The sequence below is a fragment of the Pleuronectes platessa genome, chromosome 23 (genome assembly GCF_947347685.1).
Source record: "Pleuronectes platessa chromosome 23, fPlePla1.1, whole genome shotgun sequence".
Taxonomy (NCBI): Eukaryota; Metazoa; Chordata; class Actinopteri; order Pleuronectiformes; family Pleuronectidae; genus Pleuronectes; species Pleuronectes platessa.
In genome coordinates this window covers 5,114,641-5,132,788 of record NC_070648.1, presented here as the reverse complement: position 1 = coordinate 5,132,788, position 18,148 = coordinate 5,114,641, and the positions used below count along the sequence as shown (strand labels likewise).

The window sequence follows — 18,148 nt, the reverse complement described above, 5'->3', positions numbered from 1 at the left end:
CCCTTATTATCAGCTGACCTCGTGAGCGCGCCTCCTCCTCCCTGTCTGCGCGCGCTCCCGTCAGGTGCAGCATATGCCCGGAGTGCAGGGCGCGGTCCCGTCACTTCTGCAGCTGGAGACGGGAGGTGAGTGTTTACTTTGGAGAGTGCGCCTCGTTTGAATGCATCAGATACGGAGTTATGTGCAAAGTGGACGGGTGTGGAGGGAAACCCATTATCGGACAGTAGACGTTGACTTTGTGTGTCTCCGTTGTGTTTCCGGGAGAATAACACAAGTAATGAGAAGGTTTGACAGCTTCAGTTTCCACGTGAATTTGGATTGAAACAGCCTGCACTCGTTTGGGGGGGGATTTACTGCTTTTTGTTCTGTATTCGTCATAAACTACAAAACGAAACTAAACTACTGTATCTGGGCGACACTAATGTGTCGCCCAGATACAGTAATATAAAGTTCACTTTGCATCAGGCAAACTTAAGTTGTAGAGAAGTAGTGTGTGTTTTAGCCTCAAAACACTTTCTACAATTCGTTCTACAAGTGTCAGTCAGTGTTCTATCTATCTATCGATCTGTAGATCTATATATCTATATATCTATCTTTAAGTATTCTTAATTTTGTAATCTGTGTTTTAGATCGATAGACAACTTGTTTGTGTTACAGCCACAACAACTTTCTTCAATTATCTTAAGTGTCAGTCTATCTATCTATCTATCTATCTATCTATCTATCTATCTATCTATCTGTCTATCTGTCTGTCTATATAACTGTGTTTTAGATTGATAGACAACTTGTTTGTGTTCCAGCCACAAAAACTTTCTTCAATTCTCTTAAGTGTCAGTCTATCTATCTATCTATCTATCTATCTATCTATCTATCTATCTATCTATCTATCTATCTGTCTATCTATCTGTCTATCTATCTGTCTGTCTATCTGTCTGTCTATCTGTCTGTCTGTCTGTCTGTCTGTCTGTCTGTCTATATAACTGTGTTTTAGCTTCACACTTTCTTTTATCCTGTCTTCAATGGTCCTAATTTGTGTTATCTGAGTTGTGGACGTGTGTATAAATAGATTCAGTTTTCCTTTTCCCACACTTTCTCTAATTCCCCCGGTCTGTGTTGGGAGACGTTCTGCACAGGTCGCCTCTTGTCACTGCTCTTCCAGTATTGTTGGTCTGACAGGCTCCCTGTAGGAATGCAGTCGAACCTCTTGTGATTCATTGGTGAAGTAACAGTGGCTGTGTGTCAGCTGTTTCGCCCTTACTAGTGTGCGTGGGTTAGAAATCCCCATGGCCTGATGCTATCTCCTGACATTTATTAATAGGAACTAAAGTAATTTATGCTGGGAAGATCCGTAGTGAAAGTAACTGACCTAATTACCCAAAAGCAGTCGATAACATGTCATGTGAAAAATGATTTGACAAAATGATACCGGCTTAATGGACAGCCTGCATGACAAACTGAAGACAGGAGGGGGGGGGGGGGGGGGCAAAACAAGACCACTGTTAGCACTGGTTTTTCTTGTATTTCTGTCACTCCCTCCATGTTAGTTGATGGGTCACTTTTGAAATTATATTAAGGATGGCTTCTCTCATTGAAGGGAGTTCTTATCAAACTGATTCCAACTCCTTATTGGTGGTCCACGGGTGTATTTACACGCTAGCCCCGGGCTCCATCATCACAAACACATGCTGCCGCAAACAAGCCACGTTCAGCAGCAGGGAAAATGAACATATATCACCTTTAAAACATTAGATTGCATTTTGTTTTCTCTTTTGGGCTCATGAAGATCACCGTGTCCCAGAGTTCAAGTTTTTTAATTCTTCTCAGTTGTTGGTCTTCCTCTGCAGGTCAGAGCCCTCGCCACTGATACCATGACCGGGTTTGTGGAACGCATCCCCCGCCCTCCTCAACCAAAGGGAGCGTCTCTAGGTGAGATCAGTTTAATCACGCTGAATTTAGGCGTCGGGGAAGAGAAGCTCAAAAGTGACAATTAAATCAATTTACTTTCTTCTTTCAGGAATTTCAAAGTTGTTTGGTTGCGCCATTCCTATTGCTCAGATCGCAATTGGTGAGTTAAAGATTTGGTTCGAGGTTTTACTCAAAGACCAGAGTCTGTTTTTCCCCAATGAGAACATGTCTCTGTTTCCACCAGGGTCCGTGTATCTTGATGACTGTCCGGTGCAGCCCTACATCCCCATCTACTTGATCGTATCGGGGGTTTTCGGCCTGATGCTGGCGCTGCTCACCTGCATGCCCTTCTCCCAGAAGCCCGAAGACGGCACCAGCAGCCCCATCAATCGAGTCTGCGTCACGTGGAACTCACTGTCGTCCTGCTTCCTCTTCTGCTGGTTCATCACCGGTGAGTTAAAAGTAGCGGTGGGCAGGCGAATGGGCCAACACACAGGGAAACGCAAAAGGAGAGCTGCAGTGGTTGGTTTAATACTTACTTTCTGGCTGGATTAGTTTAAATTGTCATTCTGAAATTTAAGCCAGATATTTAAACCATCCATCCTTCCATGCGTTGTCTTCCACTTCTCCGGGTTCAAATCACATGTGCCTCACTTCCTTGGAGAAACTACCCACTGCAGTAACACAAATGAGCCACTAGATGTCCACCTTGAGTTTAAACTAGCACCCCACACCTTTGTACAGTTACAAAGCTGCTCACACACACACACACACACACTCCCACCTTTATTTGAAATATTCTGCTTGGATTTAACCCTCAACACTTAGAGTACAGAAAAATAACATACCCTCTACATTACATATCATTTCGCTGACGCTTTTGTCCAAAGCGACTTACAATTAGTACACTCAACATTTATGAGGGGCCATTTAGGGGTTCAGTATCTTGCCAAGGAAACTTCGGCATGCAGAAGGGGAAGAGTGGGGTTTGAACCGGCAACCTTCTAGTTGGAGAACGACCTCTCAACCCCCTAGGCCACACCGCTCGGTACAACAATAGCAATGTAGTGTATCAAATGTGATCTGAATTAGGTGAGTTCAACCTCCACAGGAGCAAAGTGCATGTGCTCCAAGAAGTACAAGTACAAGTTCCCTCCACAGCTTATGAAGCCGTATCTGACACAGGCTTCTCCTTATTTTATTTTCTCATCACAGACGTGACTTGAATGCAGCAAAATAATGTAACTCAGAAATGATAGACATTTTACACCAGTCTGGAAACGAGCAAAGGAAGAGTGGATTGCACTGGTTGATGGAGGCATCATGAAAAAATGTAGATCTCTTATTTGTTTTGTTTTGTTTTTTCCAGGCAATGTGTGGATCTACTCTATTTACCAGCCGGAATACACCAAGAACTCAACGAACTTGGACGTTTACTGCGACAAGACGCTCTACCTGTTCGCCTTCTGGATCACGACTCTGGCCTACATCCTGTTCGGCGTGATCCTGCTGTGCAGCTGCTGCGTTGTGGTCTGCTTCTTCCTGTGTGGCCGAGCCGACGCCGACGACAACATCTAGAGACTTTTGCCGTGGGGGGTGCGCGTGTCTCCTGCGCACGTCACGTCAGGTTTTATGTGTCGCACGCGTAGCGAGGCTGCGGGTGTGGCTAACAATGGAGGAAACAGTTTAGCCGTGTGAGAGGCACGTGGTGTGCAACAAGACGAATCCGTTTATTCACCTGTGTTGTGGCAGCTCTGATAGACACAAGAGTAACTCTGAAGATTCTACAGATTTGTAACACTGATTATAAATAAAGATTCCTAATCGCCGAGCCCTCCCTCACTGTCTCTCCCACTATGATTGTTTAAATGTGCAGCCGGAAAATGAGGCTCAAGCTTTGTACATGATGAAATTATTAAATGGCTGTTTTGTGTGAATTCATTTTGTCTTGTAGTTGATTTTTATTTCACTCGTAAAACAAACTAATTAAACTCATTGTGTTCCTCAGTTTCCCCATCGGAAACACCTGCTACTGTACATTCAGTGTTGTATTCATAACCAACTTATACAAAGGAGATTGTAAAAGGGGCATTAGTTGTCTGTTTTGCGGATCCAGTTGTGTTGACGGCAAAATAAGATGCGTAACCTAACAATGGTATTCATTTTTCATAAAGAAAGCATGCACTTTGTAACTTTCTGCAGATTTAACGAAGTTGCATGGACTTTACTTGCATGCACAGCCCCATTCCCCTCGGCGCCCGTCACTCAGACCTGCAGTTTTTGGTTTTCATGCATTAAATTGTTTGAGGAAGCCGAGTTCATGGTCTATACTGCAGCCAGCATCCAGGGGGCGATCAAGATGATTTGGCTTCACTTTTGGGAGCTGTTATGTCGTCCATCTTTACACAAAAAGACCAGCATCAATACAAAGTCTGCTCTGATTGAAAATAAGTGAACTCCCGGCACTAAGATTGGCCGACATGTTAGATCAACTTCAACTATTGTGAATGTCATCTCAACAAGATGGAGATATAAACTACCTTGGTATAAATGATTTCCTAACACGGTGTGGGCGTGCAAGACATTTTGATGATTCGCCAAAAAAGAGGGATTTATTTGAACTCCTCTGTGCATTGTTTTTTCAGCCTCAAACCTCATTCACACATTCACAGTCCCGCCCTGATCAGATCCATGTGTCAATATTGACTCATCATTACAGTGCCCCCTGCTGGCTACAGGAAGTGACATGTTTTAAACTTTGATGGACTGCTTTTGGCTGCTTTACAATATACAGGTCAAATGAGCTGTATATATAAAAGAACATATCAAAGGATTCATTAATCAAATAATTATTTGTTGTCAGTTTGCTTTAAGGTCACAGTGTCAGTGTTAGAATCCTTTAATGTCTTAGATGCAAAGATGAAAGATTTGTACAATCTGAAGAGAGAAAAGAATGTTTTTGACCTGAACAGATCTATTAGTCGAGTATAGTGCTAGCGATAGCACCACCTACTGCCAAATGGAGGTAAGCCTCGTTTCAAAACTAAATTCGATTTAGATAAAGTTTTCACTATGGGGTCTAACTTGATGGGGTGGACCGTAGTGCGTGATTGGTCAGCGTGGTCCAGCGGTGCATGACAGAGGCAGGAAGTGAAGCGTTTATACTTCCCACAGTGCGCATGGTCATTGATCGCTCTCTCCACCTACAGGCTTCAAAATGCGTGTGATCGGACTTGTCAGTGCTACAACGTAGTCAGTTATACAGATGTCTGTCCATGTTTACATATTTAGGTCCCGAGCACTTATGGTGGGAGGCCCTATTGTATTTCAAAGGATTTGTATTTCCCTTTTGGGCTTTTTCAGGGCCTAGACATGCTCCAATTCTTACCAAAGTTGGCAGGAAATTCAAAACCCCAAAAAGTATTCCGGAGTAATACATGATGTTCTTTATCTCGGACATATATGGTGCAATCGACTCCAAATTAGACATGTAAGACAAGAGTCCCGGCCTGATGACATCTTACTAGAAATTATGAATTAAAATCACAGTGCCCCCTGGTGGCAACAGGAAATGTCTTTCACCAACACGTGTTTCCGCAAATACGCCACGATCAGCAGCAGGGAAAACGAACATATATCACCTTTAAAACCTTTGATTGCACTTTGTTGTCTTCTTGTGTTGAGGCTCCCGCAGATCACCGCGCCTCAGAATTCAAGTTATTTAATTCTTCTCAGTTGTTGGTCTTCCTCTGCAGGTCAGAGCCCTCGCCACTGATACCATGTCCGTGTGTGTGGAATGCTTCCCCCCCCCTACTCAACCAAGGAGAGCGGCTCTAGGTGAGATCAGTTTAATCACGCTGACGTTAGGCGTCGGGGAAGAGAAGCTCAAAACTGACAGTTAAATCAATTTATTTTCTCTTTTCAGTATTTCCACATTTTTTTGGTTGCGCCATTCCTATTGCTAAGATCGTAATTGGTGAGTTAGAGATTTGTTCGAGGTTTTACTCAAAGACCAGAGAGTCTGCTTTTTCCCAATGAGAACATGGACTGACTGGTCTCTTGTCTCGGTATCCACCAGGGTCCGTGTATCTGGATGACTGTCCGGTGCAGCCCTACATCCCCATCTACTTGATCGTGTCTGGGGTTATAGGCCTGATGCTGGAGCTGATCACCTGGATGCCCTTCTACCAGAATGCTGAAGACGGCACCAGCAACCCCATCAATCGATTCTGCGTCATGTGGAACTCGCTGTTGCGCTGCTTCCTCTGCTGCTGGTTCATTTCCGGTGAGTTAAAAGTAGCGGTGGGCAGGCGAATGAGCCAACACACAGGGAAACGCAACAGGAGAGCTGCAGTGGTTGGTGTAATACCTACTTTCTGGCTGGATTGGTTTAAATTTTCATTATAACTTTACACCAGAAATGTAAACCATCCATCCATAAGTTTGTCTTCCACTTATCCGGGTTCAAATCACATGTGCCTCACTTCCTTCAATATGGGAGCACCAGTTGGAAAAACTACCCACTGCAGTAACACAAAAGAGCCACTAGATATCCACCTTGAGTTTAAACTAGCATCCCACACCTTTGATCAGTTCAGCGGGCTTGCCATCTAGACTGACACATTATATTGTGTACATAATATCCCCTTCATTTGTCACCTCTGACACAGGCTTCTCCTTATTTTATTTTCTTGTCACAGACATGACTTGATAATGTAACTCAGAAATGATACAGACATTTTACATGAGTCTGGAAATGACCAAACGAAGAGTGGAACTGCGCTGGTTGATGGAGCCATCATGAAACAATCCAAAGTGTAGATCTCTTATTTCTTTTGAATTTTTTTCAGGCAATGTGTGGATCTACTCTATTTACCAGCCGGAATACACCAAGAACTCAACGAACGTGGACGTTTACTGCGACAAAACACTCTACCTGTTCGCCTTCTGGATCACGACTCTGGCTTACATCCTCTTCGGCGTGATCCTGCTGAGCAGCTGCATGGTCTGCTTCTTCCTGTGTGGCCGAGCCTACGGCGACGAAAACGTCTAGAGACTTTTGCCGTTGGGGTGGGCGTGTCAACTGTGGGTGAGGCACGTCTTGTGCAGCAAGATGAATCCGTTTAATCACTTTCTAGGATCCTGTAATTTTTCTCTAATGCCCAAATTATGTTTTTTCCCACAAAATATATTTCCAGAACAAGCACTGTCGGTCTCAGACTTTCAATTTCTTACACAGAAAGAGTTCAAGAGTTTGAAGGAAGCATGTATGGGGAGTTTGAGGAACTACTTTTTTACTTTTCCTTGATGACGACCATTTTTCAGGCACTCTCCCCCCTCCTTGTTTACCACCTGATTCCTGGCTCCGCCCTCATGTGTCTCAGCTGTGCTCAGTTTTCTCCCGGCCTCCCCCTGTGCTCTTCAGTTCACTTCTTCTCTTCAGGACTTTAGGACTTTCAGTCTGACCAGCCACAATGTGTAAGCCTGCATTAACTGTGAGTTTATTCAAGACTTCAGTTCTTTTTTATGGAGCATTTAGAAATAGGAAATCCAGACCTGTGCACACTGAGGCCCACATGCAACTATGTTCTTGTATAAAGACGTTTCTGCAAGTTCTTCAGACACGTCTAACATAATCTGATAGTTTGTACAACCACATGCCTTTAAATAAATAACCAATTATCTTTGCATTTTCTGTCCGCTTTGTAATTTTCACCACTTTCTAACTTTCTGCATATATTGGTAAGAATATGAGCATGTCAAAGCCCTCAAAAAGCCACTTCATTTGCCTAAATAATAATAACAAGAAAAAGGGGTGGGGGGGGGGGTCAGTGGCTGAGGGATCAAACCAACACAACTCTTTGTAATTACATGAACCAAGGCTGAACTATGTCCAAAAACGTGATCTGCAGGCCCACATAAAGTTAAAAACCGAGGTGCAGAAGTCCATACCAAATGCAAAATAGAAGATACACACACATAAACACACACACACACACTAACACACACACACACACACAATACAGGGTCCATTAAAATGCATAAGACAGAGACAGACATGGTTCACATAAAGAGATAAAGAGTCTAAACTGCTTTTTAAATTACTGTACAGGTGTAGACAGTACACGTATATATATTGACATAGAGATCTACTTCTTCCTGTCTACCCCCTTGTCACTACATAAACTGGGCTCATAACTTGCAATTCATATTATTAGAGTTTATATTTACAAAGCACAGAGGACAGATGACACACACAGGAAAACAATCCTGAATCCAGAAGTGTGCATAACATGCAAAAATAACCAGAAAGACCATAACAGTCTATAACTAAGTTTAAATCTAAAAATAAATATTGAATAAATGTGCTGGTACATGCTGATGTGTTCTCGTAGATTTCACTTTTGTAAGGACATGAACTAAACTTCACACTTTGCAGTTTAATCCACTTGACTGACAAAGTTAGCTTCTGTTTGCTGCTGCTGCTGCTCGGTTACTTTCATTTTCTCCTGCACTGCTGATTTCTTTGAAACGGCTGCAGCGTGCGCACACACACACACACACACACACACACACACACACACACACACACACACACACACACTCATCTTATAAGGGTTAATTCAAATTAAGTGTTTCCTCTTATAGAAAAGGTCCCACGGAGACAACCAGAATACACACACACATACAGTTTCAGGTTCCTCCTCTGGTTTATATGTAAGGAAAGAGAGTGTGGCTGTTACCCTGTGTGCAAGACATGAATCTGATTCTGCAGAACCAACTCTTCTCTACGCGGTCGGGCCACGCAGCGTCATGGGAAGTCAGTCGTCTGCTCTCCGGATGCTGAGTTAAGATGTTTCGACATGGGAAAAAAAAGGAGAAAATGGGTCCTTGAAAGTACATTGGGACGTGTTGTGAAGTGCTGATCCACTCACAGCTGACTGTTTTTGTTGATTTGTTTCTAAAAGCTAAGTTTTCTTAAGAAGCAAACTGGATAAAAAAACAAATCTTTACTCAGATTTGTGAATTAAAGTGAATTTACCACAAGAAAAGTGCATAAAATAATTCATGAAACATTATTTTGTTGGTCAGGAAACACACAAAAGGCCCTTATACATTTAAGGATTCTAATTTTGGTCAACAGTTGTTCAATTGTTCTCTTAATAAGAATTTATGTTTTATTTGCAAAACTCAGACACAAAAGAAAAAGTTCTTGAGACCCGATGAAGATTTTGGGACCATTACATTTGAAAATAAAAATTCTTACAATTTAAATAGGGCCTCTCACCATTCGGCGCTCGGGCCCTAATAATAATCAGGTCTGGGTGTGTCTGAGATTATTACATCCACTCCTCCATCATTGATTTTTTTTAACTTTAAATTAAATTTTATAAACAAGAAAGACAAAGAACATAGATAAATACTATTTCAAAAATTTCTAGGACTGCAAAGCAGCACTGGGCGGGCCCAAGCACATGCAATTTGAATTGTGCATGTGTTTTGCCTGAAAAAAAAAAAAAATGACTGAGGAAATATTGGCACATAGAGCTGTTCAGGCTGTGATTCTGATCATGAGACAGAATTTTGGTGGTGATAGGACAATGCACAGTGGAGTTATGACAACATCGTCTCCTTTGGCGAAGGATGAACATTCAGGTACTTCAATGTTTACACGGTTTGAGGAAAGGTCCCAATTCTGAGAGAGAGAAAGAGAGACGTCATCTTTGAAAGTCATAAAGATTCCTTTGATCTTTGAACACTGCAGGAGTGGAGTTGTTGTTTACGGCTCAGCATCAAAGGATTCATGGTCCATTGAATGGCGGGGGATCAACCTTTGACGCCACAGTCAGACCGTGTGACGAAAAATAAATTTAGTTTGTTTGTATCTCCATCTTGTTGTGATGACAATCATCTCAATTTGAAGTTTATCTGATTAAAGCCCTGGTACAAGTACCTCAAAGAAATTTTTTGGAATATGGCCAAAATGGCCACTAAATGCAAAAATAGCAGGCTTCTTGTTGCGTTTTTCAAATTGCACTTAAGACTTTTTTGTTTTTCTGGTCATGTTACACCTGTGTATTGATTTTTGTGAAGATCGGTTTGTTTAGTTTGAGATGAACAGATAAAACCAGTGACTAGACTCTTAATCCAAGATTTTCTTTTAAGTTTAGGTCTCTTTTTTTGACTATTGCATAGATTTGACTTGATTTCATACTTGTGACTTACATTTTTTTTTTATCTATAATTTAAATGTTTCTTCTTGTTTTTAATCTTTAACCCCAATTTTTGGTCAATTTTGTTATTTTTTTCATTAATATTTTCTTCAGTAACTTCAGATAATTTAACAGTTTAACAGGAAATGAGACAAAAAGCCAATAAAAGAGAAAAACTCAATGAAATCTGTTTTTATTTTCTTACGCTGGGGATGATTGACAGAGTCGTGATCGACTCAAGACACAGAAGGAAAACAGTCGTACGTCACAGTTGAATCACTTTCACAACTGGTTTCATTCTGATGTTTTGTATTGGTAGGTGACTGGTATAGGAGGCCAAACAATTGTATTCCTGATAAGAACCTCTTTGATGTGATATTTTGCATTTTTATATAATCTTTATTGTATTTTTTTAATGATGCACTGACACAAGCAGCCTTTGTTACTATTAGAAAATCTGCCTTCAAACGACATTCTGGCCGGAAGCTCGGAGCAAAGTCCACACCGGTTTCAATACAAACTATGAAAACTATAAACGGCGTCGACTCATTGTGACTCAGTGATCGTTTAATCATTTGGCAGAATTTGTTTATCAGGAGGCTCGGGGCTGTTACTGAGCGCTGCTTTACAAAGTGTAGTATCTTAAACTAACATTCATAACCTGTGATAGAAGAAATACACATGTTGCTGCATGTCAAGGTTTTACTCACAACTTTCTTTCTTTCTTTTATTTTTTCTATGTTACCCTGTCAATCACCTTCTAAAAAGTCGGGGCCTGGCAAGAGCATGATTCAAAATAGGTGGCTTCATTTCACTTACCTTCACTTTCATGTGTTTCAACCCACGTTGTTTAAACACTGTTAATAAACACCTGAACAAGCATGAATGTGAAACCTCCTGATATATCGAGGTCATAATGCTGCTGTTAGTGTTCATTTTACATTGCGGTCATTTTTGTAATCTTCGTTTGTGGCTGCTTCATAGTGTCATAATTTAAGAGGAAATAAATGTGCAGTAGCCAACACAATTACCATAATGGCTCACGGAAAACAATTCCTGTTTTAGATAATACAAGTACAATTTGGGGATTTTTTATGAGAGAAGAGACAATGTGATCGATTCGGTTGTTCTGCTCATTTGAGCCAAATCCTTTGTTTATTTATGAGGATAAATTTATATAGAAAAAACCACCACTGAAATGAATGAAATAAAAAGAGCTTACTTATATCTTTGATTTTCTTCTACCTTATTGATCTTAATGTTTATTTTCTGTTTCTATGTTCTTATTGTTCATTGCACATTTAAGACATTTTTGCAATATCACAAGATTTCCTCATAATCAAAAAAACACCCAACACACCCTTATTATCAGCTGACCTCGTGAGCGCGCCTCCTCCTCCTCCACCTCCTCCTCCTCCTCCTCCTCCCTGTCTGTGCTCCCGTCAGATGCAGTGTATCCCCGGAGTGCAAGGCGCTGTCCCATCACTTCTGCAGCTGGAGACAGGAGGTGAGTGTTTACTTTGGAGAGTTCGACTCGTTTGAATGCATCAGATACTGAGTTAGGTGCAAAGTGGACGGGTGTGGAGGGAAACCCATTATCGCCCAGATATATTAATAAGTATATTAAGTTAACTTTGCATCAGGCAAACTTAAGTTGTAGTAGTAGTGTGTAGTTGTGTGTGTTTTAGCCTCAAATACTTTCTACAATTCTCTCAAGTATCAGTCAGTGTTCTATTTATCTATCTATATATCTATCTGTGTTTTAGCTTCACACTTTCTTTAATTCTCTTCTTGAGTATTCTTAATTTTGTAATTTGTGTTTTAGACCGATAGACAACTTGTTTGTGTTTCAGCCACAAAAACTTTCTTCAATTCTCTTAAGTGTCAGTCTCTCTCTCTATCTATCTATCTATCTATCTATCTATCTATCTATCTATCTATCTATCTATCTATCTATCTATCTATCTAGTCGAAAACATGTCATGTGATTGTTTAACAAAATGATACCGGCTTAATGGACAGCCTGCATTACAAACTGAAGACAGGAGGAGGGGGGGCATTTAATCACCAATCCTGCTGCATCATTGGAAATAGACAAATTTTTTGCCAATTTCTATTGGCCAACTGATAAATTGGGGGAAAGTTCAATCTCAATTGAACTTTCCTGTAGAAAATATGAATCCTTGTATTTCTGTCACTCCCTCCATGTTAGTTGATGGGGCACATTGGAAATTAAATTAAAGATGGCTTCTTTCATTGAAAGGAGTTCTTATCAAACTGATGTCCAACTCCTTATTGGTGGACAGCGGGTGTATTTACTAAGGTTAGCATGCTAACACGCTAGCCCCGGGCTCCATCATCACCAACACATGCTCCCGCAAACAAGCCACGTTCAGCAGCAGGGAAAACGAACATATATATCCTCTAAGACCTTAGATTGCATTTTGTTTTCTCTTTTGGGCTCATGAAGATCACCGTGTCCCAGAGTTCAAGTTTTTTAATTCTTCTCAGTTGTTGGTCTTCCTCTGCAGATCAGAGCCCTCGCCACTGATACCATGACCGGGTTTGTGGAGAGCATCCCCCGCCCTCCTCAACCAAAGGGAGCGTCTCTAGGTGAGATCAGTTTAATCACGCTGACATTAGGCATCGTGGAAGAGAAGCTCAAAAGTGACAATTAAATCAATTTACTTTCTTCTTTCAGGATTTTCAAAGTTGTTTGGTTGCGCCATTCCTATTGCTCAGATCGCAATTGGTGAGTTAGAGATTTCTTCAAGGTTTTACTCAAAGACCAGAGTCTGTTTTTCCCCAATGAGAACATGTCCCTGTTTCCACCAGGGTCCGTGTATCTGGATGACTGTCCGGTGCAGCCCTACATCCCCATCTACTTGATCGTGTCGGGGGTTTTCGGCGTGATGCTGGCGCTGCTCACCTGCATGCCCTTCTCCCAGACGCCCGAAGACTGCACCAGCAGCCCCATCAAGCTAGTCTGCGTCACGTGGAACTCGTTGTCTTCCTGCTTCTTCTTCTGCTGGTTCATCGCCGGTGAGTTAAAAGTAGCGGTGAGCAGGCGAATGAGCCGACACTCAGGGAAACACAACAGGAGAGCTGCAGTGGTTGGTTTAATACTTACTTTCTGGCTGGATGGTTTAAATTGTCATTCTGAAATTTGAGCCAGATATTTAAACCTTCCATCCATCCATGCGTTGTCTTTCACTTATCCGGGTTCAAATCACATGTGCCGTCAATATAGGAGCAACAGTTGGAGAAACCACCCACTGCAGTAACACAAATGAGCCACTAGATGTCCACCTTGAGTTTAAATTAGCACCCCACACCTTTGTACAGTTACAAAGCTGCACACATACACACACACACACACACACACACACACACACACACACACACACACACACACACACACACACACACACACTCAATCACTCCCACCTATATTGGAAATATTCTGTTTGGATTCAACCCTCAACACATAGATTACAGAAAAATAACACCCCCCCCCTACAATAGCAATGTAGTGTATCGAACCTCCACAGCCCGTGATATTACTGACACATTATATTGTGTACATAATATCATCTTCATTTTTCAACTCTGTCAAAAGTGACCTGAATTAAGTGAGTTCAACCCCCAAATAGAACAAGTACAAGTTTCCTCCACAGCTTATGAGGCCGGATCTGACACAGGCTTCTCCCTATTTTATTTTCTTATCACAGACATGACTTGATAATGTAGCTCAGAAATGATACTGACATTTTACACGAGTCTGGAAACGGGCTAACGAAGATTGGAACTGCACTGGTTGATGGAGGCATCATGAAACAATCCAAAGTGTATATCTCTTATTTGTTTTGTTTTGTCCAGGCAATGTGTGGATCTACTCTATTTACGAGCCCGAATATGTCAAGAACTCAACGAACTTGGACGTTTACTGCGACAAGACGCTCTACCTGTTCGCCTTCTGGACCACGACTCTGGGCTACATCCTGTTCGGCGTGATCCTGCTGAGCAGCTGCTGCTTTATGGTCTACCACTGCCTGTGTGACTGAGCTGACGACTAGAGACTTTTGCCGTGGGGTTGGGCTTGTCTTCTGCACACGTCGCGTCAGGCTCTATGTGTCTCACGCGTAGTGAGGCTGCGGGTGTGCTGTGCTAACGATGGAGGCACAAGAGTAACTCTGAAGATTCTACAGATTTTTAACACTGATTATAAATAAAGATTCCCAATCGCCGAGCCCTCCCTCACTGTCTCTCCCTGTATGATTGTTTAAATGTGCAGCCGGAATATGAGGCTCAAGCTTTGTCCATGATGAAATGATTAAATGGCTGTTTTTTTGTGAATTCACTTTGTCTTGTAGTTGATTTTATTTCATTCGTAAAACAAACTAATTAAACTCATTGTGCTAATCAGTTTCCCCATCGGAAACACCTGCTACTGTACATTCGGTGTTGTATTCATAGCCAACTCATACAAAGGAGATTGTAAAAGGGACATTAGTTGTCTGTTTTACGGATCCAGTTGTGGTGACGGCAAAATAAGATGCGTAACCTAACCATGGTTCTCATTTTTCATAAAGAAAGCATGCACTTTGTAACACTCTGCAGATTTGACTAAGTTGCATGGACTTTACTTGCGAGCACAGCCCCATTCCCCTCGGTGCCCGTCACTCAGACCTGCAGTTATTGGTTTTCATGTATTCAATTGTTTGAGGAAGCCAAGTTCATGGTCTATACTGCAGCCAGCAGCCAGGGGGCGATCAAGATTATTTTGCTTCACTTTTGGGAGCTGTTATGTCGTCCATCTTTACACAAAAAGACTAGCATCAAATACAAAGTCTGCTATGATTGAAAATAAGTGAAGCCCCGGCACTAAGATTGGCTGACATGTTAGATCATCTTCAACTTCTGTGAATGTCATCTCAACAAGATGGAGATATAAACTACCTTGGTATATATGATTTCCTAACACGGTGTGGGCGTGGCTTGGCATGACATTTTGATGATTCGCCAAAAAAGAAGGATTTATTTTAACTCCTCTGTGCATTGTTCTTTCAGCCTCAAACCTCATTCACATCCACAGTCCCACCCTGATCAGATCCATGTGTCAATATTGACTCATCATTACAGTGCCCCCTGCTGGCTACAAGAGGTGACATGTTTTAAACTTTGATGGACTGCCCTTGGCTGCTTTACAATATACAGGTCAAATGAGCTGTATATATAAAAGACTTCACACTTCAAAGGATTCATTAAGAAAATAATTCTTTGTTGTCAGTTTCCTTTAAGGTCACAGTATCAGTGTTAGAATCCTTTAATGTCTTAGATGCAAAGATGAAAGATTTGTACGATCTGATGAGAGGAAAGAGAGTTTTTGACCTGAACAGATCTATCAGTCTAATATAGTGCTAGCGACAGCACCACCTACTGCCAAAATGAGGTAAGCCTCGTTTCAAAACTAAATTTGATTTTAGATAAAGTTTTCACTATGGGGTCTAACTTGATGGGGTGGACCGTAGTGCGTGATTGGTCAGCGTGGTCCAGCGGTGCATGACAGAGGCAGGAAGTGAAGCGTTTATTCTTCCCACAGTGCGCATGGTCATTGATCGCTCTCTCCACCTAAAGGCTTCAAAATGCGTGTGCTCGGGCTCGTCAGTGCTACAACGTAGTCAGTTATACTGATGTGTGTCCCAGTTTACATATTTAGGTCCCGAGCACCTATGGTGGGAGGCCCAATTGTATTTCGAAGGATTTGTATTTCCCTTTTGGGCTTTTTCAGGGCCTAGACATGCTCCAATTTTTACCAAAGGTGGCAGGAAATTCAAAACCCCAAAAAGTATTCCGGAGTAATACACAATGTTCTTTATCTCGGACATATATGGTGCAATCGACTCCAAATTAGACATGTAAGACAAGAGTCCCGGCCTGATGACATCTAGCTAGAAATTATTAATTAAAATCACAGCGCCCCCTGGTGGCAACAGGAAATGTCTTTCACCAACACATGTTTCCGCAAATTAGCCACAATCAGCAGCAGGGAAAACGAACATATATCACCTTTAAAACCTTTGATTGCACTTTGTTGTCTTCTTGTGTTTAGGCTCCCGCAGATCACCGCGCCTCAGAATTCAAGTTTTTTAATTCTTCTCAGTTGTTGGTCTTCCTCTGCAGGTCAGAGCCCTCGCCACTGATACCATGACCGTGTGTGTGGAATGCATCCCCCCCCCTACTCAACCAAGGAGAGCGGCTCTAGGTGAGATCCGTTTAATCACGCTGACGTTAGGCGTCGCTGCACACCTGGATGCCCTTCTCCCAGAAGCCTGAAAACTACCCACTGCAGTAACACAAAAGAGCCACTAGATATCCACCTTGAGTTTAAACTAGCATCCCACACCTTTGTTCAGTTACAAAGCTGCTCACACACACACACACACACACACACACACACACACACACACACACACACCTTTATTTGAAATATTCTGTTTAGATTCAAACCTCAACACATAGATTACAGAAAAATAACAAACCCTCTACAATAGCGATGTAGTCTATCGAACCTCCACAGCCCGTGTTATTGGTTCAGCGGGCTGGCCATCTAGACTGACACATTATATTGTGTACATAATATCACCTTCATTTGTCACCTCTGTCAAATGTGACCTGAATTAAGTTCAACCTCCACAGGCGCAAAGTGCACGTGCTCCAAAAATAACAAGTACAAGTTTCCTCCACAGCTTATGAGGCCGGATCTGACACAGGCTTCTCCTTATTTTATTTTCTTGTCACAGACATGACTTGATAATGTAACTCAGAAATGATACAGACATTTTACATGAGTCTGGAAATGACCAAACGAAGAGTGGAACTGCGCTGGTTGATGGAGGCATCATGAAACAATCCAAAGTGTAGATCTCTTATTTATTTTTAATTTTTTTCAGGCAATGTGTGAATCTACTCTATTTACCAGCCGGAATACACCAAGAACTCAACGAACGTGGACGTTTACTGCGACAAGACGCTCTACCTGTTCGCCTTCTGGATCACGACTCTGGCTTACATCCTCTTCGGCGTGATCCTGCTGAGCAGCTGCATGGTCTGCTTCTTCCTGTGTGGCCGAGGCGACGACTAGAGACTTTTACCGTGGGGGTGGGCGTGTCTTCTGTGCACGTCGCGTCAGGCTCTATGTGTCTATCACATTACTCTGATAGACACAAGAGTAACTCTACAGATTTTTAACACTGATCATAAATAAAGATTCCTAACCGCAGAGCCCTCCCTCACTGTCTCTCCCAGTATGATTTGTTTATATGTGCAGCCGGAAAATGAGGCTCAAGCTTTGTACATGATGAAATTATTAAATGGCTGTTCTGTGTGAATTCATTTTGTCTTGTAGTTGATTTTTAGTCCACTCGTAAAACAAACTAATTAAACTCATTGTGTTCCTCAGTTTCCCCATCGGAAACACCTGCTACTGTACATTCAGAGTTGTATTCATAACCAACTTATACAAAGGAGATTGTCAAAGGGGCATTAGTTGTCTGTTTTGCGGATCCAGTTGTGTTGACGGCAAAATAAGATGCGTAACCTAACCATGGTATTCATTTTTCATAAAGAAAGCATGCACTTTGTAACTCTGCAGATTTTACCAAGTTGCATGGACTTTACTTGCGAGCACAGCCCCATTCCCCTCGGCGCCCGTCACTCACACCTGCAGTTATTGGTTTTCATGCATTCAATTGTTTGAGGAGGCTGAGTTCATGGTCTATACTGCAGCCAGCAGCCAGGGGGCGATCAAGATGATTTGGCTTCAATTTTGGGAGCTGTTATGTCGTCCATCTTTACAAAAAAAGACTAGCATCAAATACAAAGTCTGCTATGATTGAAAATAAGTGAAGCCCCGGCACTAAGATTGGCCGACATGTCCAAAAATCGAAAGGGACATTTGTCTTTTCATGACAAACAAATAAGTCTGATGAACTTGTCCTTGGGCTTTTATTAGATCAACTTCAACTTCT

The 18,148-nt window shown here is 42.0% G+C and overlaps 3 protein-coding genes across 7 annotated transcripts; all 3 read left to right on the top strand.

Moving 5' to 3' along the window:
- The first annotated feature begins 55 nt into the window (after positions 1 to 55).
- Positions 56 to 3,842, top strand: LOC128430512 (transmembrane protein 272). 4 transcript variants are annotated; one of them, XM_053416600.1, is made up of 5 exons: positions 56 to 125; positions 1,825 to 1,926; positions 2,015 to 2,065; positions 2,150 to 2,356; positions 3,275 to 3,842. In XM_053416600.1, the coding sequence occupies exons 1-5, from the start codon at positions 74 to 76 to the stop codon at positions 3,481 to 3,483; spliced, it is 621 nt and encodes a 206-aa protein (XP_053272575.1). In that variant the 5' UTR covers positions 56 to 73; the 3' UTR covers positions 3,484 to 3,842. The 4 variants fall into 4 exon arrangements, with proteins under 4 accessions (XP_053272575.1, XP_053272577.1, XP_053272578.1 ...); XM_053416602.1 differs by having other exon boundaries at positions 69 to 125; positions 1,845 to 1,926; XM_053416603.1 differs by lacking the exon at positions 56 to 125 and adding an exon at positions 132 to 285 and having other exon boundaries at positions 1,845 to 1,926.
- A 1,082-nt stretch (positions 3,843 to 4,924) lies between these two features.
- LOC128430593 (transmembrane protein 272-like) lies at positions 4,925 to 6,958 on the top strand. Its single transcript, XM_053416695.1, has 5 exons — positions 4,925 to 4,930; positions 5,661 to 5,742; positions 5,831 to 5,881; positions 5,984 to 6,190; positions 6,756 to 6,958. The coding sequence occupies exons 1-5, from the start codon at positions 4,925 to 4,927 to the stop codon at positions 6,956 to 6,958; spliced, it is 549 nt and encodes a 182-aa protein (XP_053272670.1).
- Positions 6,959 to 7,364: 406 nt separating this feature from the next.
- On the top strand, positions 7,365 to 14,474 carry LOC128430511 (transmembrane protein 272). 2 transcript variants are annotated; one of them, XM_053416597.1, is made up of 6 exons: positions 7,365 to 7,400; positions 11,565 to 11,625; positions 12,630 to 12,731; positions 12,820 to 12,870; positions 12,954 to 13,160; positions 13,998 to 14,474. In XM_053416597.1, exons 1-6 carry the CDS (start codon positions 7,380 to 7,382, stop codon positions 14,180 to 14,182), a joined length of 627 nt encoding a protein of 208 aa, XP_053272572.1. In that variant the 5' UTR covers positions 7,365 to 7,379; the 3' UTR covers positions 14,183 to 14,474. The 2 variants fall into 2 exon arrangements, with proteins under 2 accessions (XP_053272572.1, XP_053272573.1); XM_053416598.1 differs by lacking the exon at positions 7,365 to 7,400 and having other exon boundaries at positions 11,555 to 11,625; positions 12,650 to 12,731.
- The last annotated feature ends 3,674 nt before the right edge of the window (positions 14,475 to 18,148 follow it).

Bases quoted from the DNA above. Each gene is read 5' to 3' on its own strand.
- LOC128430511 (XM_053416597.1), top strand. From the start codon at position 7,380: ATGTGTAAGCCTGCATTAACT. The intron at 7,401-11,564 runs GTGAGTTTATTC...TGCTCCCGTCAG, and splicing joins TGTGTAAGCCTGCATTAACT to ATGCAGTGTATCCCCGGAGT. The intron at 12,732-12,819 runs GTGAGATCAGTT...TTCTTCTTTCAG, and splicing joins ACCAAAGGGAGCGTCTCTAG to GATTTTCAAAGTTGTTTGGT.
- LOC128430512 (XM_053416600.1), top strand. From the start codon at position 74: ATGCCCGGAGTGCAGGGCGCGGTCCCGTCACTTCTGCAGCTGGAGACG. The intron at 126-1,824 runs GTGAGTGTTTAC...AATTCTTCTCAG, and splicing joins TCTGCAGCTGGAGACGGGAG to TTGTTGGTCTTCCTCTGCAG. The intron at 2,066-2,149 runs GTGAGTTAAAGA...TGTTTCCACCAG, and splicing joins TATTGCTCAGATCGCAATTG to GGTCCGTGTATCTTGATGAC.
- LOC128430593 (XM_053416695.1), top strand. The intron at 5,743-5,830 runs GTGAGATCAGTT...TTCTCTTTTCAG, and splicing joins ACCAAGGAGAGCGGCTCTAG to TATTTCCACATTTTTTTGGT. The intron at 5,882-5,983 runs GTGAGTTAGAGA...GGTATCCACCAG, and splicing joins TATTGCTAAGATCGTAATTG to GGTCCGTGTATCTGGATGAC.